The sequence below is a fragment of the Rhineura floridana genome, chromosome 4 (genome assembly GCF_030035675.1).
Source record: "Rhineura floridana isolate rRhiFlo1 chromosome 4, rRhiFlo1.hap2, whole genome shotgun sequence".
NCBI lineage: Eukaryota > Metazoa > Chordata > Lepidosauria > Squamata > Rhineuridae > Rhineura > Rhineura floridana.
This window is the reverse complement of record NC_084483.1, coordinates 201,123,309-201,147,213: the sequence shown is the minus strand read 5'-3', so window position 1 is coordinate 201,147,213 and position 23,905 is coordinate 201,123,309. Positions and strand designations below refer to the sequence as shown.

Sequence of the window (23,905 nt, the reverse complement as noted above, 5' to 3'; positions counted from 1 at the left end):
ACAAATAGTCTAACCTGAAATAAGGTGGTTTTCTATGGTTCCAGGTTATATATTAAAATTACTTAGTAGGAAACAGTGACAATAGCGTTCAGCAAATAAAGAAGTGTGTTCTTTGAACAAGAAGCGTAAACAGTGCTGTGTATATATACCAGTGCGGACCAGAGCATTATTCCACATTAAACAGAGGACTGTTCCGCTGCACCTTAAGTTAGCATAAAGCCAAATATAGAGGTATCCTTCACAAAAAAAGTCTTTTTATATTAATGAATGTGATGACGCAGGCTGCACTGTTGGACCGATGGGAGGCAAACCAACCAACCTCTCCTTTTTGTTAACTTCATAACTGCTGCCAAATGGATATATTTTTTTTCTAGTTGCTCTTTAAATAGCCCTTTAATATTCTGGATTTTTACTGGTCCAGTCTACTCTCAATACTGTGGTTTTCCCACAGGCATCTAGTTGGCCACTATGAGAACAGGATGCTGGACTGGATGGGCCATTGGCCTGATCCAGGAGGCTTTTCTTATATTCTTAAGGATAGTACGGCACTCGGGTGTGGGATAAATAACAGTGCCCCAAACCAATTTTTTTTTCCAAAAGAAATGCAAGGCAACAAATTTTAACCAGTTTTGATACAATAGTTTTAGAGAAAAAACTAATTTTACAGTTTCAGTAATTACCCATAACAGCAATTTATTTATTTATTTATTTAAAGAAGAGATAAGCCCATCCAGGTATACCTAATCTAGACTGTTTACCTAACTAAGCAAATATATTTACCGATTTGCATTCCTCAGTTCACCTTCTAGGTTCTTCTGTGATCTTCTCTTGGCTCCTCCCTGCTGCAGTGCCCACCTGTACTCTTAACACTTTCCAGAATTCCATCTCTTACAACGTTTTAGCTCTTTTTTCCTCTTGCAGCTGCTCAACTCCAGGTCTTCAAGTGTCCCTCTTTCTGACATTCCAACTTCCTGATCTTTCAACCCTTTCAATTAACTGCCCTGTTTCCAACTTAACATATACATAATATTTCCATTCTTCCATTCCCAAACTTTTATCCAGTCAGAAGGAGAGTAGAATCTTGGTTAAGTTTCTGTTGCTCCTTATTTGCCAGGTTCCTCCAATGCAAAAAATCCCGAGCAAAATATTTCCTTTTAAACTTTTGACCTTCCTGAAAAAACGTCATTTTGTCCTTTTAACCTTCATGTGAACTTTTTATCCTCCTGTACCTGAGAGCTTTTAAAGCAAAAAGGCAACTCTTTTACAACTCAAATTTTATAGCCAAAAGCCCAACAAAAAAAGGTTAAGTCCTGTACTTCCATAGTGGCAAATTTCTCATATTTAAGGGCTTTTACAGGAAATGACTGTTTTTGCCAAACAGTGTTTTCAGTATCTCTAGGTAAGATAATGACTTTACTGGAAGTACTAGGATGGCAAACTATCTCAAACTAAAAATAAATGTTTCATTTATAAGCATACTTTAGTTTTCAGCTCCTTGTAAGTTTTTAATGTGAATGTATTAGTCCTGAATCAGCCTTAATTCACTCATTTACGGTCATAGGCCTTTTATATGAAGTATAATAAAAATATATGGCAGAAAGATATAAATCCACATCAATATAACCTCATAAGGTATTACAGAATCATAGAATCGTAGAGTTTAAGGCCATCGAGTCTAACCCCCTGCTCAATGCAGGAATCCAAATTAAAGCATACCCAATAGGTGGCTGTCCAGCTGCCTTTTGAATGCCTCCAGTGTTGGAGAGCCCACCACCTCCCTAGGTCATTGGTTCTATTGTCGTACCTCTGTGGCAGTTAACAAGTATTTCCTGATGTTCAGTTGAAATCTGGTTTCCTGTACCGAGCCCATTATTCTTTGTCCTGCACTCTGGGATGAAATGGTTTTGCCTGGTGTCTAAAGATGGATAATGATGGCACCAGGCATACCTCCCTGGGGAGAGTGTTCCACAAATGGAGGGCCACCACTGAGAAGGCCCATTTTCATGTTGCCACTCTCCACACCTCCTTTGGAGGGGGCACACGAAGAAGAGCCTGCAATGCCGAGGCAGGGTCTGGGTTGGTACATCTAAGAAGAGGAGGCCCTTTAGGTATTGGGGTCTTGACCCGTATAAGGCTTTATAGGTCAAAAGCAGCACTTTTAATTGAGTCCAGAAAGTAATTGGTAGCCAGAGCAGTTGCACAGAATTGGTGTTATGTGCTTAGACCATCTTGTCCCAGTAAGCAATCTGGCTGCTGAATTCTGCACCAGCTGCAGTTTCCAAACTGTCTTCAAAGGCAGCCCCATATATAATGCATTGCAGTAATCTATTTACACTTCTAAAAATCACAAAATATATATATATAAACATCAGGATTCTTCCCACAGGGGAGTTGGTGATAGAAAGGCTTGGGGGAGAGGGTAGTCTTGCTGGAGGTGATCTTTACTTGTGTCTCTCTCCTGGAATCTTTCCCACAGGACAGTTGATGGTAGATAGCCCTGGAGGGAAAACCCACCAGAAGAGTCTTTCAGGTGGTCTCAGGTGGTCTCAGCCTGTGTCCTTCTGTGCCCATTTCAGATGCCAGCCTGCTGCTTGCCCAGAACAGATGTTTCTCCTCACCCATGGGAAATAAGCAAATTATATGGTTGTGCCAAAGGGATTGAAATATTACTAAATGCTCAGAGTTTCTGGAGCAATTTAGCTTAGGATATATGTTTGCCTGTCTCATTGAAATGAAATAGGCTCATGGTTTAGCAAAGCTGGTTTAGAGAACTGCTGTGTAAAAACTATTAGGAGATGGAGCAGTTTACTCCAAGGCAAATTGTGAGAACTCTGTCGTTGTCAAATATTAACAGAATATGTGAATATGCATGTATGGCTGGTTGAAGTTCAAGATACTTTGCTTGTTAGTCCAATACTGCAATTTGTACAGTCAATACAACTCTTTTTCCGGTTTGTTTTAAAGCATAAAGAACATGATAACTTTGAAGATAGCAGTTGCATTAACTGTTTTCTTTTGACTTCAATTTTTTTAAAGGTATTTCTTGTACTTGTCCAGGGAACCAGTTTGATTCAGCGACTTATGTGTGTTGCCTATACATATGACAACCTGGCTCCTAGGTACAATAACCTTTTTATAATATCTTTGGTAAGATTTATAGTATATATATATATTTGCATTAAAGCATCATGCTGAACTTGACGATTTCCCAGTTTCAGCTAGGATAAGGAAGTTACAAATAGAAGAGCATATTTGGGGGGGGGTTTAAGCACCATTTTAGTATCTTGCAAACTTGAGCCACAATTCAGCTCTCAAGAACAGAGGAAACAGTGAGCAACTGCACAGGGGGTCTTTGTTGTTGTTGTTGATTGGTGCCCAAAGGCTGGCCAAAGAAGACCCAGTTACGGCCCAGGGGCCTTCAGCGATTGAAAGATGGTTGGTAGGCCAGCCCAGTCTTGCCTAATCTGCCAGCACAGCCACTGTTCTGTGTTGGTATTGGGTATCTTGCTGGTTGCTGGAACCACTTGAGTTGGCCTTTCCACTCATCCCTCCCTCATCCCTGATAATGGGATGCAGCAAGACTACTGTTCTTTAGCCATGCTAAACGTATTTCTCCAGGTAGAAGTAAGATAAGGTCAATGAAACTATTCTCCTTGCCAAGCCAGAAATCGGCTTGGCTCTGCAAACTATCTGTGCCACATACAATATGATCTCTCTGCTTTGCCCTCTGACTGTGCCCTGTTTCCCCTCACTTAATATTATGAAGGCTACTACATTTTGTATAGTTACTACATTTGCATAGTTTCGAAAAACGATTGCATTTTAGTTTGCCCTTCACTAGTTTTGTTGAGCATAGTATCCTGAAGAAATTTTTCAAGGGAACATAAAGCCCACCACATGATATTGTGTTTTGATATTTTGATAATCTGTTGAGAGTGAATGAATAATATTTTGAGGAGTAAAAAGAAGCATCAGTTTTCATTGCTTGGTTTTACAGGAGTATTTGTTAGATTTTGCTCCAAGACCTTACTGGCTTGATTTTCTCCCTGTACAGGGTATTGAAAGCTCAAGCTGATCATAGGTCAAGACATGAAGGTTAGTGAATAAGTAAAGACATGAAGATTACTAAATCCCTAATAGCTTTCTCATATGTATAAAATCTTTTTTCTTGATTCATAGCTATTTGTGTGTATCATGTTATGAGTAGTAATGGGTTTCAGAGCAAGCTTTCTCCTTGCAGTATAGTTGCACAACAAGCTTTCTTGCGGATGAAGAGCATTTATTAGATGGAAGAAGTTGTCAAGCTGCTTTGGAAAAGTATTTAAATCTCAGATCGATGCATGTTAAAATGGAAACATTGCCAGCATGGATTCTTGTTTCTACAATAACAAAGTTACTTCTTTTTTGACAACAAAGCCTTCTGTTCTTGGGATAGCCCAGTAGATTGAGGAGGGCTGCCCTGTTTAAGACACTTTTGAAAAAAGAGTCGGGGTGTGTATGTTTGCTTTGGTGGTTGGTTTTTGCTGTTCAGAGCACTTTTCAGTTTATTTTATTTAAAAGTTTTTGCTCTTTAACCAAAAAGGACCCCAGAACAGTTTGCAAATCAGTAATAAAGGTTTATAATCTAAAGGGCATGGCACTTCTCAAGGCAGACTTAGTTCTGATACATTAATCTTTTTTACTGAGAGGATTAGGAAAATTTTAAAAAGCAGCTCACAGGATATACTTTTATGCACCATTAGGGAATTTCATGTCTCCTTCAATGATGAGCATTATCCTGAAGTGTTTTACTCCTCCCACTTGCTTTAGAGCAGGTGCTGGGAAGCTGTGGGCCTCCAGATATTGCTGAACTACAACTCCATCATCCCTAGCCATTGGCCATGCTTGCTGGGGCTGATGGGAGTTGTTCAGCAACATCTGGAGGCCCAAAGATTCATCTACATAACCCTTTATGGGTAAGGTTATTCAAGACTTTATGCTTGCTCCACTTCAGTGTCAGGAACCTTCCTCAGTTCCAGATCTACTTTGAAACAACTTCAGAATTGAGGTGTGTGAATGTGCGTGCGCATGTGCTAGCAGCTGGCTACAAGGTTTTTCTTTCCCACCATCCTTAATTTGGATTAGTGAGCAAGGAATGGAAGAAAGTCAAACAGTCTTTATTTATCTGACATGACAACAGCTTCTACTATATATGTGTGTGCTCCATGGAGGAGAGAACAAGAACTGACTCCAAAATGGAGTAGAAGGAACTCCTGGGCCAGTTCTGTGAAGAAGGCATGCATTTTGTAAAGGCCAGCATTGCCGCTCAGATATGAACAAAGAGACTATACTGACTTCCAGTTTACTATGATGAATAAGAGTGAAGGGCCATAGCTCACTGGTAGAGCATCTGCCTTGAATGCAGAAAGTCCCATGATCAATCCCAGGAATTTCCAGGTATGGCTAGGAGAGAATCCTATCTGAAATCTTGAAGAGGCACTGCCTGTCAGTGTAGACAATACTGAGCTAAATGGACCAATGGCCTGACTTCGTATAAGGCAGCATCTTATGTTCCTAGAGTGTACATATAGCTGAGGGAGCACTTTTTGAATTCCTACTATGTGCAGATTGGCAAAAGACAAAGGTATAGTAACACACAGTTTTAGTTTTGACTTGAAGCTGCATGCTTCCTTACAGCAATTCAGTTCTTCTGTTAGAATTTTGTGTATTTTGTTTACCATCCAGACCTTGAGATTGGTAGGTAAAGAATGGTTCATTCAGTTCAACAATTTAGCAATTTTACCATAATGAGGACAGTGCATATTCAGGTTCCTCCCACAAACAATAAAATGGGAGTCTAATGTGGATAATCATGGGGGACTGAAATGCAAAAGGTGGGAACAGAAGAACTAGGAATTGTAGGAAAATGGGGCTTAGGAGATAGAAATGAAGCAGGAGAAAGACTTATTGAATTCTGTGAAGCCAGTAATTTCTTGCAAACACATTTTTTGAGCAACCGAAAAGCCGACTGTACACGTGGACATCACCAAATGATCCATATAGGAATCAAATTGATTATATAATTGGTAGCAGCAGATGGAGAAGTTCCATACTTGCTGTGAAAACAAGACCAGGAGCAGACTGCAGTACTGATTATGAACTGGTAATATCAAAAATCAGGGTAACGCTAAAGAAAAAGAACAAAGCAATCACAATGCTAAAATACAATTTAAATAACATCCCAGAAGAATATAAAAATCAAATAAGGAACGGATTTGAGGCTTTAAACTTAGTTGACAGAGAACCAGAAGAACTAGGGAGTGAAGTTAGAGATATTATCAGGGAAGAATGCAAAAAGACAATACTTCTAATTAAAAAGAGAAAGACCTCAATGGATGACTGAAAAAACCCTTAAAATGGTTAATGCAATAATACAGCGACTAGTACATAGGGACAAAGAACTATTACAATAGTTATTGTATAGAAATAGAAGAGGACAACAAAAAGGGAAGAACAAGAGCCCTCTTCCGAAAGATTGGAGAAACGAAAGGGAAATTTAAACCAAGAGTAGGGATGAACAATAAACAGGGGAACACATTGACTCACTGAGATAAAAAGGAAGATGGAAGCAATACACTGAGGAACTTTATCTATAAAAGAGATGTAAGGATGACAAATTCATTCATGGAGGAATTGTATGTTAAAAGAACTAGAAATTTTAGATTGTGATGTTAAACCTTTATTGCTCAAAACTATCAACCACCGCAGGAAGTCAAAAACACACAAAATACACAAAACACTACAGGACATACCAAAAACGTCCAAAAATATATACACTCATACACAAAAACCCACACTAATAGACACATGCATGTAAATTTAAAATCCACGAAAACAATATCAGGCGGACTCTAATTGTTTTACGTGATTAGCCCTGATCTTCCCGGCTGCTAAAGCAAAGTTGACGACCCGAAATGTTATATGAGCACCCGTACTGGCCAGAAGAATGGATATTTGTTCCGGCATGGGCCTATCCGACATAGGGTGGATTATGGGAAATAAAATTTTAGACCTGGGATCTTTGTAAAGAGGGCATCTCAGAAGGTAGTGGGCCACATCCTCCACCTCTCCCGAGTGGCATATACAAACTCGAGAGTGGGGGGGAATGTTAGCATAACGACCAAGGATAGCTGAAGGCATGGTTTGGAGGCGTAAGGCAGTAAAAGACCTCTTCAACAATGGAACAGAAAGAAAGGAAAAATATGGCTCCATGCTAAACGTCGTCTTGTACCAAGGATACCATAAGGAGAAGGACAATGGAGAAGCTGAATAAAGCGTCAATTTTTGGGCATATAAAAAGATCCTGCCCTTCAGCAGTTTTTTTGCCCTCAAAGAAAGGTGTGAGGGTAAAAGGGCTATGGAGATCCCATAAGCGGCCAATTTAGATTTGGTTCGATTTAACCAAGTAGAGTGATAAGATGATTGAAGTTGTTCGAAAAAACACTTTTTGGGTAAACAGGAATCGTCCATGCTGGCAAGCCGCAACCAGTAGGATGCCAAAGCGGCATGGGCCAGTGATTCTATCGGGTACGAGCCAGTCTCTAACCTTAATAGAGAAGCTGGCGTGCCACGGGGGATAGTCAGAATAAACCTGAGGTAAGCGTTCTGAACTTTTTCAAGAGAAGAGATGTTGCCATAACCCCAGATCTCTGCCCCATATAATCCTACGAAAGATTTCCAGGGCAGGGAGAACCAAACTACCACCCTTGCGGGTAAAAAAACAGCATAGCTGATGTATGGAATGGGCAGCCTTCAGCCTGATGGAGTCAAGATGGGAATTCCAGGACAAGTTGGAAGTGAAATTAAGGCCCAGGTAACGATGTGAAAGCTCAAAGTGGTGAAAGCTTAAAATACTTGTAAGAAACAAATTGAGGAGAGACTGAAAGAACTAGGCATGTTTAGCCTGGAGAAGAGAAGACTGAGGGGAGATATGATAGCACTCTTCAAGTACATGAAAGGTTGTCACACAGAGGAGGGCCGGGATCTCTTCTCGATCGTCCCAGAGTGCAGGACACGGAATAATGGGCTCAAGTTGCAGGAAGCAGATTTCATCTGGACATCAGGAAAAACTTACTAACTGTTAGAGCCATATGACAATAGAACCAATTAGCTAGAGAGGTAGTGGGCTGTCCTACACTGGAGGCATTGAAGAGGCAGCCAGACAGCCATCTGTGGGACATGCTTTGATTTGGATTCCTGCATTGAGCAGGGGGTTGGACTTGATGGTCTTATAGGCCCCTTCCAACTCTACTATTCTATGATTCTGTGAAATCACCAGGAACAGATGGATACTAATAGAGTTGCTACAAGCTACTGAGACAGAATCTGTCTAGATTTTGACAAAAATTTGTCAAGAAATATGGGAAATGGAACAATGGCCCACAAACTGGAAGTGTTCGATATATATCCCAATTCCAAAGAAAGGGGATCCCAGGGAATGCAGTAATTATCGAACTATTGCCTTAATATCCCATGCAAGTAAAGTAATGCTCAAGATTCTACAACAAAGGCTGTTATCATATATGGAGTGAGAGGTGCCAGATGTCCAAGCTGGCTTAGAAAAGGAAGAGATCATATCGCAAACATACGTGGGATAATGTAACGGACCAAGGAATTTCAGAAGGAAATCACCCTGTGCTTGATAGATACAGCAAAGCCTTTCATTGTGTAGATCATGAAAAACTATGGAATGCTTTAAGAGAAGTGGGGGTGCTACAGCATCTGATTGTCCTGATGCGCAACCTATACTCTGGACAAGAGGCTACTGTAAGGACAGAATTTGGAGAAACCAATTAGTTCTACATCGGAAAGGGTGTGAGACAGGTATATTTTATCACCTTATCTGTTTAATCTGTACGCAGAACATATCATACGGAAAGCAGGATTGGACCAAGAAGAAGGAGGTGTGAAAATTAGAGGGAGAAATATCAATAATTTAAGATATGCAGACAATACCATACTACTAGCAGAAACCATTAATGATTTGAAATGAATGCTGGTGAAAGTTAAAGAGGAAAGCACAAAAGCAGGACTATAGCTGAACATCAAGAAGACTAAAGTAATGACAACAGAAGATTTATGTAACTTTAAAGTTGACAATGAGGACGTTAAACTTGTCAAGGATTATCAATACTTTGGCACAGTCATTAACCAAAATGGAGACAATAGTCAAGAAATCAGAAGGAGGCTAGGACTGGGGAGGGCAGCTGTGAGAGAACTAGAAAAGATCCTCAAATGCAAAGACGTATCACTGAACACTGAAGTCAGGATCATTCAGACCATGGTATTCCCGATCTCTATGTATGGATGTGAAAATTGGACAGTGAAAAAAGCAGATAAGAGAAAAATCATCTCATGTGAAATGTAGTGTTGGAGGAGAGCTTTGCGCATACCATGGGCTGTGAACAAGACAAATAATTGGGTGTTAGAACAAATTAAACCAGAACTATCACTAGAAGCTAAAATGATGAAACTGATGTTATCCTACTTGGGACACATAATGAGAAGACATGATTCACTAGAAAAGACAATAATCCTGGGGAAAACAGAAGGGAGTAGAAAAAGAGGAAGACCAAGCAAGAGGTGGATTGATTCCATAAAGGAAGCCACAGACCTGACTTACAAGATCTGAACAGGGTAGTTTATAACCGATGCTATTGGAGGTTGTTGATTCATAGGGTTGCCGTAAGTCGTAATTGACTTGAAGGCATATAACAGCAACAATGTGGAATTCAGGTTTCTTTGAAAGAAAGAGAGAAAATACACCAAGCTTTGGACCTCATGGCTGCCGTGATTAGATTTTAGCAACTAGAGTGTGTCTGATCAGGTCTTCCGTTAGCTTAATGCCCCTTTCACCTTGGTTTAGCACCTTACCCTTTTACCACAGTTTACCTCTTCAGCAAAATCTTCATCCTCAGTCTAGCGTAAGGGGGGCGTCCAAGAAGAAACTGTCTTCTTCTACCACCCAGGATGGGGAATCATGTGACACAATTTTGTACAGATGCTCTGTCTCAGAAGGCTAGTCCCTCTTTTTGTATTTTTCCCTTGAAAAAGAAATAAAATAAATCTTAGGAGTGGAATGGCATGCACACGCCATGATAGGAGTAGTGAAAGAATTGAATTGTGTCTCTGTGGCCCATGAGACCTTGAAAAATGAAATGGACTACCTTCAAGTCGATTCTGACTTATGGCGACCCTACGAATAGGGTCTTCCTGGTAAGCGGTATTCAGAGGTGGTTTACCATTGCCTTCCTCTGAGGCTGAGAGGCAGTGACTGGCCCAAGGTCACCCAGTGAGCTTCATAGCTGTGTGGGGATTCGAACCCTGGTCTCCCAGGTCATAGTCCAGCACCTTAACCACTACGCCACACGCAGTAACAAATTTGTTAGCCCATGCAATGGTACTGTTAGCATAACCACTCATTGAGAGAGACCTTAATGTGTCACGTTGCCTTATACTAAACTGACACAATTACCTTGCTTAAGAAATAGGATACTGCGATTGTTTTTGTATATTATGACTAGGTCTTAGTCTTTAAAGAAACCAAATAGCATTTTATATGTTTGATGTATAATGACTATGCTTGGTTCTTTCTTTTAGTTACTCACTATTCAATGTGGCTATTAGTGAGCTGGGCTCACTGCTGCTCTTTAGTGAAATCCAGCCTAGCAGATAGTGATAATTTACAAGACTGGCTAAAGAAACTTACCCTTCTCATTCCTGAGGTAAGCTGAAGATGAAAAAAAGTGATTCTTGTTACATTAACTTGTGCCAGATTTAAATATTCCATTCAGTTCAAACATCTTAACTTTGCATATCTCATTTTTATAATTAACAGCAAAGCCTTCAGCATATCTTCTTAAGGATTGTATCCAGCTATCATATTCAAAGTAGACCCACTGAAATCAGAGGTTATGACTAAGTTTTAAGTCAGATTTCAGTATGTCTGCTCTCGAGTATGACTTCACTGGATACGACTACAAAGTAAGATATGTTTTGTTCAGTGAGACTTACTCCCAGATAAGCATGTATAGGGGTTTCCACCTAAGCCTTTTCTCATTAGTGTAGAAGATCATCGGGTTGAGATTTGGCTCCACCTTGTGGTCAAAGGCAGGAAAGACTCTTTTGAGAAAAGTAGGTGACTTCCTGAATCCAGTGTGCACTCCTGGCTTCGTCAAAGCAGTTGTGTTTTCCCTTGGGTCTCAAAACCTTTTTTCTTCTCTTCAGGCCAGTGTTTTTTGTTTCTGTGGCTGTGCTTGTTTGATGATTTTCTGTCTTAGGTGTAGTGGTTGTTGATTCCGTCAATTGCAAGAGTGGATTATTTTGTTTCAGAACTTTCTGTTTTTCTCTGTGTGTGTGCAAGAGTGAGATGGTGTATGGCCACAGTTTTTACAGTTGTCTGTTCTGTCTAACTCTAAAAAAAAAACCAATAGTATTCTTATTTCTTCTACATCTCTGTATGGATTGTTAGCCTTTCCATATATCATCCCTCTCCTCTTGTTTCTTAATAGCTGTTTCTAAGTAGTAATTTCTGTCTTCCTCCGACTGTCCTCCCCATTTCTGCTCAGCCCAGCCCATCTTGTTTGCTTTAAACTGCCATTTTTTCTTCGGTATTATGCACTGTCTCGCACTAACCATTTATTTGTAAAATCATTACCCATACTTATCTGTGTTCCTTTGTCACTTTTTTTCAACTCTCTAGTGCTATTCCCAAATATTTTATTTTCTTGTCAGCGTTGTTTCTGTATCTTGAAGATAATGGGCAAAACTAATAATACATGGTCCACTATACCCATAAGTTTAGTGTGTGTGTTGCACTGGCCACTGCAGGAGGTAGCAGTGGCAAGCCACTCTAACCTGTCCCATCCACAAGCTTTCTGCAGAGGCAGCTTCAGGCAGTGGTGGCAGTACAGTGTTCTCAGGGTGAAAATGGTGGACCACAGAGGCAGCATTTCACAACTATAACAGCTCTTGAGTGATGTAGAACTTGATTCAAGGAGGCAGTGAGCGTCAGCAGAGCAGGGCAGCACCTGCACACTCTTGCCCAAAGATGGAAATGCTCAATTGAAGGATGCATTAGAATGCAGAATGGATTTTGCATTGCGCAGAGCACATGAGGCAATGCTAGCCATCCAGGTGTCACGTGCAGCTTTTGTATTCACAAGGGTTTCCTTGATGCGGATGGATGAATTGTTGGATAGTCCACAACAGAATTTGGATTTGGCTTTACCTTGTGGTTGAAGGCAGGAAATAAGCTTTTGTGGGAAATAGGTGGTTCTCCCAGAATCCAGTCTGCATCCTCACCAAGCTTGAGCACTATTTCTGTACATCACTTACACCCTAACTACTGCCTACGTTGGTAAGACTTGCTGTAACATTCTCCTCCTGAAAGCTGCCTCAGTAGAGGCATACTGATCAATTTTATACTGCTTCATGAAAGTACTGGCAATGCCCATGTTGCAGTCCAGTGTACGTCATGAAGAGGCGCGTTGTAGCATACACTGGTGAATTTGCCACTTTCCTAGTAGAATGTGCTGTCAGATTCTTTGGAGCAGGTGATACATACCTTGATCCGCTAGACAGAATGGAGTTTGTCACCTTCCGATTCAGTGTGGTGGAATGAAAAGAGACGACTGTCCCTCTAAAACGCTTAGTCCTAAAAATACACACTCTAAGTGCCCTTTGCCTGCTCCAAGTGATGTGCTGGCGAAGGCAAAATGTTGGTAGAACAAATTCTTGCTGTGTATGAAAGTGGGACCTAACTTAACAAAAGAAAGGCTGGATCAGTCTTTAAAACTATTATCTCTGTGAAAAATACACATACGTTATGCAACAGATAGAGCATTTAATGCAGATATCTTGCAAGCTGATGTAACCACCAGGTATAAAACTTTCAGAGACATCAGCTGGAGAGACACCTTTTTAAAAGATTCAAACCATGGTTTCTGTAATGTTAAGATCTTGTGCAAGTCCCAGGAAGGATATCTGTGCACAGCTGTAGGGCATGTACTGTAACATGCCTCCCTGTAGAAATCTTTTTAGGACTGGCTGAGAGCTTGTAGACCTTGCTGAAAAGTCAGATAGAAGTGAAAAAAATGTGCCTGTCTTCATAAGGTGTTAGGCTTAAACCCATGTGCAACTGCTGCTGAAAAAATGCTAGAAGCTCTGATATGTTTGCCTTGTGTGGCGCTAAGCCTTAATGTAACACCCAGAAAATGACCTCCACGTTTGATAAATTTGGGTAGTTAATGGTCTATAAGAAACAATGATAGTACTAACATCATCTGAAGAGAGAAATGATCACACTAAATGTTGCCATTCCGTTTCCATGCAGTCAACTGCTGCTAGTCTGGATGCTGTGAAAGACAAATCTGACCTCTGAGGAAGGGTCAATGGAGGAGCCACTACCACCAATGTCAGTGACCCATGGCCTGTGCCAAAATGGTGCCACTAAAATCACTTGAGCCTTTTTCTGTCCTTTCTTAATGCTCTGTACAGGTGAGGTGTTGGCAGAAATGCATACAATAGTCCCAAAGGGCATGAAGTCATCAGGACATCTATCTCTGCCCCCCACTGACTGATAGCAGGAGTAGTAACTTGGTACCTGATGATTTCTTTCAGAGGGAAAGAGGTCTACATGCATCTTTCCAAATCAGACCTATAACTGACGAAGAACATCTGGGGCTAATTTCCATTCTCCGCCACTAATGGCTGCTCGTGATACTCTGCCCAGTCCATCAACAGAGTTGCTTCCTTCTCCTTGTTGATTCATATGCACTTTGGTTATCATATTGTCCATTTTTAGCAAAATGTGTGACAGGAAAAAGCACTGAATAAAAGTCTTTACTGAGCCACCCTTGATTTGATCCAATTGATGCTGTGAGCCACTTTGTCTCATGCCGGTTGACCCGGAATGAAAAGTCCTTTGCAATGCATGCCCCAATCCTGGAAATTACAGTTACTCTTGGTGAGCCCCTGAAAGCAATCATTTTCTGAAGAATCCTGTATCCACCCCTGCATGGACGAGCTGCAACCAGAACGTGAAAGTGATGGCTGCTCACCATGACCGTTTGATGGGGGAGAAGTGGCTTCTATAATGAGCAAGTGTGGTGACCAGCCTGTGGGGTAATCTGTATGGCTGATACCAGAAATCGAAGGACTTTTGCAAGATACATCACATCCACTTTCTGCGCTATCAGCAATTACTGGACTGCCTCTTTGATCTTAGTGACTCATTCTGGTTACAATGAAATGCATCCCTTGCTTGTATCCACAAGAGCCCCCAAGTGCTGAAGCTGCTGTGTCAGTGACTGGTGGCTCTTCATCATATTTACTAGAAATCTGTGATCTTCCAGACACTATTACTATTCTCAACTTCCCACAGAGCTGAAGCATGGGGAATCCCACAGAATCAACAGGTTGTCCAGCTAGGGATAAACATATATACCCTGGAGGTGAAGATGGGTCACCAAGGTAATCATGATTTTTGTGAAAATACGAGCTGCTGATGCCAGACTGAAGGGCAGGGCCCAATACTGAAAGTGGTGTTCCCTGCAGGTGAATCTGATATATTTCCAGTTATCTGAATGAACTGGGACATGGAGATAGGCCTTCTTCAGGTGTATTGATGTCAAATGATACTTGAAGGACTTCCTTTATAGATGCTAAATTTTCCATTTGGAACCATCTGTACAGGACCAATTTGTTGAGAACCTTGAGGTCTGTTACAGCCCACCAGGTCGTATCCTTCTTTGACACAGAGAAGAATATGGAGTACAGTAGGGCCCCGGTTTAGGGTGCCTCGCTTTAGGATGCTTTGCTAATGCGGTGGTCTCAATTAGACTAAAGCTCCGCTCATATGGTGCTTGTTCCGCTTTTACGGCGGTTTTCGGGCATTGCATGCCATTCTGTTCAATGAGTTCCGCTTTTCGGCAGGGGTCTGGAACGTAACCTGCCGTATGAGTGGAGCCCTACTGTAGATGCCAAAGAAAGCCTCTCCTGGTGGAACCTATTCTATGACTTGTCAGATGAGGAGGATGTGCAGGAGCAGCACTCAGTAGTGGAGGTAGTAAAGTCTCCTGATGGTTCAGAAGATGGGTTTTTGGGCTTCTAAGATTTGCTTCATTTTTATTTCCAGATTTGCTTCACTTACTGCTTCATTTTTTCTAACATTTCTGAATGTAAGCAGCCTGGGTCACTTTTGACAGTCCAGGGGCAACCAACATTTCACCTTAATGCTGATGTGCTAAAGCAGATCAAGGTGGCTTTATTGGGGGACTTACCCACTGAGTTAAGGGCACCTGCCTTCAACCACAAGGTGCAGCCAAATCGCAACCTAATGACCATCTGATCCTAATGGAGAAATACATTTCAGATAAGAACAGTGCCTTTTAAATGGCCTTTCTGTGCATCTAATGTATAAAATGTTTTCTTCAGCATTCATGATTGCAGATTGATTTTCAATATAAATTGCTCTTTTTATATGATTCTTTATCTCCCAAAACCTTGTCAGAAACCCGTATGTTTTGCCTTCATTGTGTGTGACACTGGCACAAATGATTAGTTTCAGGATGCAAGTAACCAGCAGACATGTTGAAAGCAGCTTAATAAATAGGCTATAAAGGGAAAGAGAATAAGAAAAAATTGTTTTCATTTAAATTGGCTCCCTTTTCTTGTATTTTCTTTTCATTTCAGACTGCAGTTCGCCATGAGTCCTGCAATGGTCTGTATAAATTATCACTGTCAGGTTTGGATGGAGGAGACTCAATAAACAGATCTTTTCTGCTGCTGGCTGCCTCAACATTGCTTAAGTTTCTTCCTGATGCCCAGGCTTTAAAGCCTATCAAGGTAAAAAAAAAGAGTTATGCAAATTCACTTGCATGACAGTTGTATTCCAAAGCAAATAAAACACATTTCTCCCAATGAAATTACCATAGTTCTTAAATTAGTGAGTCCAGCCTCCCTAAGGAGGGGGAAGCAACAGTTGCTAGAAAAAGAGCTACATTTTCTATTCCCACTTCTCCAAGTCCCAGTGATTTGTTCATTTTGATTAGATCAGCAATTAAAGGTCAGCTGGCTTGGCTAGTTTTCCACATTTTGTAGCATTAACTTCAGTAGGTGTGGAAAGGATAACAGATGGCTCCTGATATTTATTGATGTGTTTTTCTTGTAAGCCGCCTTGAGGGCCTTTCGGCCATAAGGCAGGGTATAAATAAACTATAATAATAACAGTAATAATAATTTAAGGGGAGGGAATTCCAAAGGGTAGGTGCCACAACACTAAAGGCCTGCTTCCTATGTTGTGCGGAACGGACCTCCTGGTAAGATGGCATTTGCAGGAGGCCCTCACCTGCAGAGCACAGTGATTGACTGGGTATATAAATGATAAGATGAACTTTCAGGTATCCTGGTCCCAAGCTATATAGCTTTGTACACCAAGACCAGCATCTTGAACTTGGCATGTTTTTATTCACATGTTTGTTGATCAAAAGTGAAAAACTAAACAAAGACATTTATTTTCTCAGATTGAGGATTATGAAGAAGAACCTATTTTACAGCCTGGCTGTAAGGAATATTTTTGGTTGCTGTGCAAACTAATAGATAATATACATGTAAAAGATGCTAGTCAGGTAGGTACCACTGATTTTGTATTGAAGGGTCTCATGCATTCACTCACTCACTCACACTCTCTCTCTTTCACACACACACACAATATTATAGGCCTTTTGATCTCGAGTTAGGGCATGGATAGATAATCTGATCAGCATAAAAGACTATGTAATGAATCACCTAACCAAGGATAATGTCCTGGAGAAGGAGACTCAGGACTCGGGCTGTGCAAAAAGCTTTATTCTAGAAGTCAGTAGAGGAATGCCCATCAGACATTCTAGGCATGAATCGGGATACAGAACTAGGCATGGAAACAGCAATGGAGAGTTGTCACAACAACTTATCACATGCAGACACTAAATAAAAGAGGTGCGCGGCCACTTTATTTGCCTGAGCTACCTCTAGCACTTTAAAGGCTTTGCTGCAAGATGGGAACTCCTTCTGGGAGAGATGCTGATTCCTTTAGCTGAAGCCTCCTTTTCTCTACTCTGCTTGACCTTGGAGAAATTGTAATCTCAGGCTCTGACAAATTACTTTCATCCTCATCTCTGTGGAAGAGTCCAGTTGGTTTGTTAGAGTCTATCTGTTCAAAAGCTAGGTCTGGACTGGGCATCAGTGAGGATTCCTTTCTCTTCATCATAGGTGAAGGGGGATTACTGACATCAATTAACTCACTAGATATGGAGCTGATAGAGGTTTCTAGAAGCATTTGTCCTGTGTTTTCCTCAGGCCTCTCCTCAACATCTTTAACCCACTCTCTATTCTCCAAGTGCTGCCAAAGGTTCCCCATGGGGCCCATGACAGATAAATCACCACACTTGATTCTATTATGAATATGAATATTATAATATGGATTCAAAACACAGTTGATGGACCATGCTAGACAGTATCAGCTTCACAAATTGCCAACTGTTTCCCACCTGCCCCACATGTGTTTGTATTGTGGCACATTGTACTATGTCCTGAAGCCCTTTGGAGAGTCCTTACCCCTATCTTAATCTGTCACCCAGGGAATGATAGCTTGGTATATCAGTTCAGATTAGTATTTAGTTACTCCAGCTGCCCTGCCCTAGCTAGTAGAATTCAAGGAGCAAAGCCTCTGCTAACTCCCAAATGAAGACACCTAACAGAACAAAGATTTGGCTATATGTAGAAAACTCGGCTGTGAAATTAACGCGAGGTCATAACTTGATTCTTTCAATTCTGTATTTGTTCCAGTTGATGCATGTTCATTGTCTGAGGTGGACAAAAGATCAGCCAATGACAACTCCATGCAACCTTGCCCCTTAGAATATGAGGCAGATTTGACTATACTTAGAACATGGGTTAAAAAGTCTCAACAACTGAAAAATACAATCCTCATAATGCAGCTCCCTTTCCCAGAAAAACCGCCCGTTCATTTCAAGAAAAGCAGTTCTATTTGCTCACTCGTTTGTATGTACAGACAAAAATTGCATTCTTTGGGAACCAGAATGGGGTTTGTCTATATACACTAGACATACAGGGCTTTGGGCTTTGGCCTGGAGCTCGTGACTTTAAACGTCTAAATTAAACCAAACAAAACTTACCACTTCTAGTTGATATACAGCTCCTCCCTGTTGGTCTTCAATCAGGTAGGATTAATTTGGGTCTGTAAGAGCTTATCGATGCTAGAGTACAATCAATTAGATAAAACCTTAAGATTCTAAGTATTGGAGAAGAATATACTTACATAAGACTTGTTTAAGAAAATGCACTCCAAATTTGGTTCCAGTAACCTGAATGGCTAGCTTCATTAGCCCAAATAGGCTTGTTTTTCTTACAGCAGTTCCCTGTGTCACAGGGGATGTCTCTTGATTGATGTGATAATGGCTTGGGTGGCTGCTAGTCAATGGGAAAATGTCTAACATTGCACAACACATGCTGAAGACCTTGGGTCCACCTAAAGGAACAATTTGAATACTAGCTTCTTCAAAGAAAAAATATAAACTCATTTCTCTATACAAATGTGATACTAAAATTGCACATGGTGTTTTTAATTGTTACCAAGTTCTTCCTGTGCAGCTCATCAGCTTGTTTGCATTTATATTCTCATTTTGCTTTGTCTTTCAATTTAGACAACATTGCTTGATTTAGATGCCTTAGCAAGACATTTGGCAGATTGCATTCGGAGGTAAGCTTCAATTATGCTAGTTTGCTTAGAATGTATTTTCAGTAAGGTAATGTTTGTTTTAGTTGACAGACCCTCAATTTGTATTACAGCAGAGAAATCCTCGACCATCAAGATGGTAACATAGAAGATGATGGCCTTACAGGTCTCCTCCGCTTGGCTACAAGTGTTGTCAAACACAAACCACCTTTTAAATTTTCCCGAGAAGGGCAGGTAAGAGCTAAGTGTTTAGCTTGGTCCCCACCACATGGCCTATATGTCTAAACTGGCAGAGCACCACATGGCATTGATGTTAATAATACTGTTATGCCTTTCTTGTTTTCTAGGAGTTCCTCAGAGATATCTTTAATCTTCTATTCTTATTGCCAAGCCTAAAAGACAGGCAACAGCCAAAGTGCAAGTCGCATTCTTCAAGGGCTGCTGCTTATGACTTGTTGGTAGAAATGGTAAAGGGTTCTGTTGAGAACTACAGGCTGCTCCATAACTGGGTTATGGCACAACATATGCAATGTAAGGATATTTTGTTAGTTTGTCAGCATTTTGTGAATAAGCAGATAGTTTTTAGTTTCTTGTTGCGCCATAGTCTTATTGGATGTTTATTGATAAAATGTTGCAGTGCCCTTTGTTAACTCCTTGCCAGAAGCCTGTCATTCCCTGAATCCTCTTAAGCAGAAATCTTGCCCTTTAAGGAGAAGTCTTCGCTGTTGCCATTTTCTGGCCAAACTGACAAAATATTGGCATTTCCTAGTGGTTCTCCCATTCCATGTTCAATAGGCAATGCCTGTTCAACAAGAATATCTCGATGAGGATTATAAATTTCAGAATGGCACTGGCTCATTTGAAGAAATAACTTTTAATTAGCAAAAGTAGACCAGTGCAAGAATCTTTTTGGGTTTTCAGTGGCTTATTTTGGTTCAGTAAATGGAACTGCCAGGTAATTGCCAAAATAGAACGCACTCTTCCAGCAAATTGATCCATGCTGGCTTGTACAGTGCTCATAAGAGATAGCATGTAGAGGTTGCACAGATGTTCATATTAGTGTTGTGCAATGCAAAGGAAAATAGTGCTAACATTCACTAAACCTCAACTGGAGCTGCTTGCATGTTTTCCTCAGGTAGCCTGCCGTCATGCGGATATAGCGCCATCTAGCATCCGAAGGCGAGAATGGATCGAAGTCAAGACCAGGGGCATCAAGCCCCTCCCACTCCAGTTCATTCTTGCCTTCGTTCAAGGCGTTTGTATCTCTAGTATAGCGTTTTGTAGCTAAGAGGTTTTTGTGTGAGTGATAGAGTGTGTGGGTCTGATTGCGTCCTTGTCTTGTCATTCCCTCCCCTCTTTCATTGTTTTTCACTGTTTTTCACTGTTTTTTATGTTTGACTGGGTCGTTTGTTGAGGGATTTTTTTCCTTGGTTGTTCCCCCCCCCCTTAGTATCTTTGTTGGGAGTTCTGGCGGCTGCCGTTCTCCCGTTGGGAGTTTTTTATCTCCCGTGAAACAACCCTTGGCTGGGGACCGCAGTGGCAGTTCCCCCTTTTCAGCTTTTTTCTCCTTTTTTCCTTTAGCTGTTTCGTTGGGAGCCGTGGCTGCAACTCCACGTTAAGCTTATTTTCCCTCACCTCAGCCCGCTCTGAGGCTTTGGCAGCTACCGTTTTGTTTCCTTTTCAGTTCAGGCATTTTTCCCGAGATGTGCCTTGGCTGGGACCACGCGACTGCGGCTCCCCCTTGGTACTGTGCCACCGGCTTTGTTTCTTTTTAATCCAGGCTTGGGTGGCGCTTCCAGGCTTAGCCGCCTCTCTGGAAGTCTGCGGCTGCGGCTCCCCTTCTTGCTTCCTCCGCCTCCTTAGCTTCTCAGGCGGCGGCAGCGGTGCTTATTTTTACAGGCAGCACTCGGAGTTCGCCCTTGTGCCTCCTCTCCTAACTGTTTGCCTGGCACCCACCGTGGCTGTTACAGGTCTGCCCCGATCGTTGGTAGCACGTGGAGCCCTTTTGCCTGCCCGCCATTGCTCCTTTTCCTTCCCGGCCGACATTTTGTTATCAAGTTTCCCACACTTTTCACGGGTGCCATTTTGTTTTGCCCTCTTTTCCCGCCTTTTCTGTTCTCACTTTGATTGCATTGACTGTACTGTTGCTTAGTCAGGCTCTCCAAGTTTTTGGATTTTAAACATAATTTTTAGAGAAATCCTGCAAGGCTCATCTCTACAACAGTCTCCTACAGTTCCTGGCATTTGGGCTGTACATCCCCCCAACCTGTCGGTGTGTACAAAGCTCTTTCCCCACACAACTTGTTTGCATTGGGACTTATCTGCACAGCAGCTGCATATTTGGGACTGTACATTCTCCCCCTTCTGTGGGCGTGTACAGAAGTTGAAGTGGCCACATCACTGCTGCACCGTGCATTTGAGACTGTACATCCTCCCCCACCTGTGGGCATGTACTAAAATTCCTCGCCACACCTCACCCCCCACCTCTGCATGTGTCGGTGATAGTCCCTCGTCACACCGTACCTCCCACCTCTGTGCGTGTGTTGGTGATATATATATATATATACTGCAACTCTGGGCATGTATAATGGTGGATCAACACCCAGAGGCACATTCGTCTGGGGCAAAGCGACCCTGCAAGGCCCTGCATCACAAGTCTGCTAAGCAAAAACAACCCAGACTGCATGCCAAGTCCGTGGCTAAAACCAAACACCTGTCTAGCCACAGTGCCATCAAGCGAGCACATTACATTTCTGTTCTGCATTCTGAGGCTGCTGGCCAAGAAAGATTGACAGCGCTCTTTATTCCCCAGCTGAATCATCTGAGGATGACTTCAAGGGTTTCCTTGACCAGCCCATGGTCTGCCCTCTCAATCCATTTTGGAATTGTAGTGGATCGCAAGTTGAACATGACCCAGCAGTGTGATGCTGCGGCAAAAAAGGCAAATGCGGTTTTGGGCTGCATAAACAGAGCTATAGTTTCCAGGTCGAGGGAAGTAATAGTCCCACTATATTCTGCATTAGTCAGGCCTCATCTGGAATACTGTGTTCAGTTCTGGGCGCCTCATCTTAAGAAAGATATAGACAAGTTAGAGCGGGTTCAGAAGAGGGCGATGAGGATGATAGCCGGTATGGAGAACAAGTCTTATGAGGAAAGGTTGAAGGAACTTGGCATGTTCAATCTGGTGAAGAGAAGGCTGAGGGGTGACATGATTACACTCTTTAAGTACCTGAAGGGCTGTCACATAGAGGAGGGTACAGATTTGTTCTCTGCTGCCCCAGAGGGTAGGACTAGGTCTAATGGTTTTAAGTTGCAGGAGCGAAGATTCAGATTGGACATTAGAAGGAACTTCTTGACAATAAGGGCAGTTCGGCAATGGAACCAGCTGCCTAGGGAGGTGGTGGGATCCCCTTCGCTGGATGTCTTCAAGCAGAGGCTGGACAGCTATCTGCAGGAGATGCTCTAGCTGTGGATTTCCTGCTGTGAGCAGGGGGTTGGACTCGATGGCCTACAAGGCCCCTTCCAACTCTATGATTCTATGATTCTACCAGTCCAGTGAGCCCCCTGCAGTCGCACCTCAACAAGGGCAACCGCCTGCATCTTTACTAGGACTGCAGTTATCTCCTGAATTCCTTTTGCAGTTAAAGGATATGCTGAGCTTTTTATCACAAGAACAGTCGAGAGCCCAAACAGCTCCATTTCTACAGCACAGTGAGCAACGACTTTTCTGTGCCCCGGCTCCGTGTGGCTGTACTGATGCGGTACCTCCCCCCTCACCCAACCCATTTGATGTTGTTAGAGGCAGGATTGGAGATGAGATTCCTGGTTTGGAGGATCCAGAGTATTCTCTTCAGGCCGAGGGAGATGAGTGGAGCGATGAGGCAGAACACGAGGAGGACACGTCATATTGCCTATTTGATGCGGCCGGCTTTCTTCCCCTAGCTCGTAGAGTTCTGGGCACGCTAGGTCTTTAGACTCCACAGCTTGAATCTACCACCCCTCCTATGAAAGGTGCCAAAGTCCTCAAATCTCCAAAATCAACAGATCACTACCTTCCTGTGCCAGACCCCATCGGCAAACTGGCCAAGGAAGAGTTGGATCACCCGCTGCAGGCACGCCACTTTTCTGTTATGGCTTAAAAGACTCTATGCACTGGCCCTGGACTTTATGAATCGCTTGAATGTCCCAGGCATCGACGAGCCAGTCTCTAGTTTGATTTCAAGATCCCTCCTACCAAAACAAGGGGACTCACAACTAAAGGACCCCTTTGAACACCGCATGGACTACGCTCTTCGTAAAAATCACAAAGCTGCTGCTTTCACTATTCAGGCATCCGCTGCAGCTTCATCTTATTAAGAGCGTCTATGATGTGGCTGGACGAACTCTTGGATGATCTCAATCCAGACCCTGTAAAGCTTAGAAAGGGCCTGGTAAAATTAAATAAGACTGCAGCATTCGTGGCAGATGCCACGTTAGATGCCACTCAGCTGGGAGTGCGAGCCCTGGCTTCACAGGTGGTACCTCGGCATACGCTTTGGCTCAGGCACTGGGATGCTGATTCTACGGCCAAGGGCAACTTGTCAAGGGCGCCTTTCTCTGGGTCATTACTGTTCGGAGAGGAACCCCTCAAGGCGGTCTTGGTAGACCCTAAGGACAGCCGATGACTGGTGTTGGCCACATCCAAGAGGGAGGATCGTAGGCCGTTTAGACGTTTCACCCCTTTCCACTCCTTCCAGCCCTTTCGGGGAGCGCGGCCTGGGGGGGCGGGGCTGCAATTATCAATCTTCCGATTTCCATCCCTCCAGAGGAACCTGGAACAGACCACGATTCCAAGGCAGAATCCAGAACTGAGGAAGTCAAGGGGCCTCAGCTTCATCATATGGCAGAGGAGCTGGTCAGCGTAGACAATACTGATGCATTCCCAGTTGGGGGCAGATTGGTACGGTTTGCAAGTCACTGGTTGCGTATGACAGAGGTTGCTTGGGTCAGAGATCTCTTCACTCACAGTTACACACTGGAATTTTGGCTAATCCCGCCAGACAGATTCATCCCCTCCCTCCTACCCAGAGTTCGAGACAGGCGCCGGATCATGCGTGAAGCCATCGCCCATCATCTCGACATTGCAGCAAT

General features: G+C 42.5%; 1 protein-coding gene across 3 annotated transcripts in view; it reads left to right on the top strand.

Annotated features, from left to right (window-relative positions):
* The window catches only part of USP34 (ubiquitin specific peptidase 34), a 192,519-nt gene that overhangs the window by 115,445 nt on the left and 53,169 nt on the right, over positions 1-23,905 (top strand). For 2 of the 3 annotated variants that reach the window (XM_061625787.1, XM_061625789.1), the window contains 8 exons: positions 3,037-3,119; positions 4,055-4,095; positions 10,639-10,763; positions 15,733-15,885; positions 16,563-16,667; positions 18,744-18,799; positions 18,889-19,009; positions 19,123-19,306. In XM_061625787.1, the coding sequence (XP_061481771.1) occupies positions 3,037-3,119; positions 4,055-4,095; positions 10,639-10,763; positions 15,733-15,885; positions 16,563-16,667; positions 18,744-18,799; positions 18,889-19,009; positions 19,123-19,306 (868 nt within the window). The remainder of the gene's footprint in view (positions 1-3,036; positions 3,120-4,054; positions 4,096-10,638; positions 10,764-15,732; positions 15,886-16,562; positions 16,668-18,743; positions 18,800-18,888; positions 19,010-19,122; positions 19,307-23,905) is intronic. The other variant, XM_061625788.1, reaches the window with a different exon arrangement.